At 56.7% G+C, this 686-nt stretch overlaps 1 protein-coding gene across 1 annotated transcript in view; it reads left to right on the top strand.

Annotated features, from left to right (window-relative positions):
- TJP3 (tight junction protein 3) overlaps nt 1-686 on the top strand; it is a 7,363-nt gene that overhangs the window by 3,535 nt on the left and 3,142 nt on the right. Inside the window, 1 exon segment of the mRNA XM_010013913.1 lies at nt 190-298. Coding sequence (XP_010012215.1) covers nt 190-298 — 109 coding nt within the window.

The raw sequence follows: 686 nt of genomic DNA, 5'->3' as shown, positions 1-686 counted from the left end.
GGGCGCAGGCACCACGTCAGCGGCCCAGAAACTCTCTGCAATGTTACTAGGGGTTGTAGCAGACACTTGAGTGACAGGGACAAGTTTTCTCTTCCACCTGCTTGGTCACTGCTGTCCCTGGGATTCCTGCTCGTACCGGTGCCCTGCTTCCTGCTGGCAGTGCTGTGTCTAAGTGCTTTTCCATGGCAGGTGAACAACACCAGTTTCCAGAACCTGACCCGTGAGGAGGCTGTGGAGTATCTCATGAGCCTGCCACCGGGTGAAGACATCACACTATGGACCCAGAGCAAGCAGGACAGTGAGTGATGACTGGACTCATCCTGGGCTTGTACTTCTCCATCTTCTGTCTCTTCTGAGCAAGCACCAGAGCTGCCATGGCCCTTTCTGCCCCTGCAGGGTGGTTTTTCCTCCCTGCACTCCCCTCCTTCTCCGGAGTTGATGAGAGGGGACCAGACCATCCTGGCCCCGTTTGTGCTTCAACATCCTGGAGCATGGGAGCTTTCTGGCACCATGGCTCAGCCTGGAGAGGCCAGTATGTGCTGAGGGGTCTGGTCCTGCTGTCCCCAGCATGCCTGAGAGACCCACAGGAGGTAAAGGGTCTCTTTAGCATCTCCTTAGCAGCAGAAGCTGAGGTGGAGGCTCCAGGCCAGCCAAGCTCCTTCCAAAACCTCTCCAGCACTTTCTTC

Source organism: Nestor notabilis, unplaced genomic scaffold (assembly GCF_000696875.1).
Source record: "Nestor notabilis isolate BGI_N333 unplaced genomic scaffold, ASM69687v1 scaffold17594, whole genome shotgun sequence".
In the NCBI taxonomy this organism is placed as follows: Eukaryota; Metazoa; Chordata; class Aves; order Psittaciformes; family Psittacidae; genus Nestor; species Nestor notabilis.
This window is presented reverse-complemented; position numbering and strand designations above follow the sequence as displayed.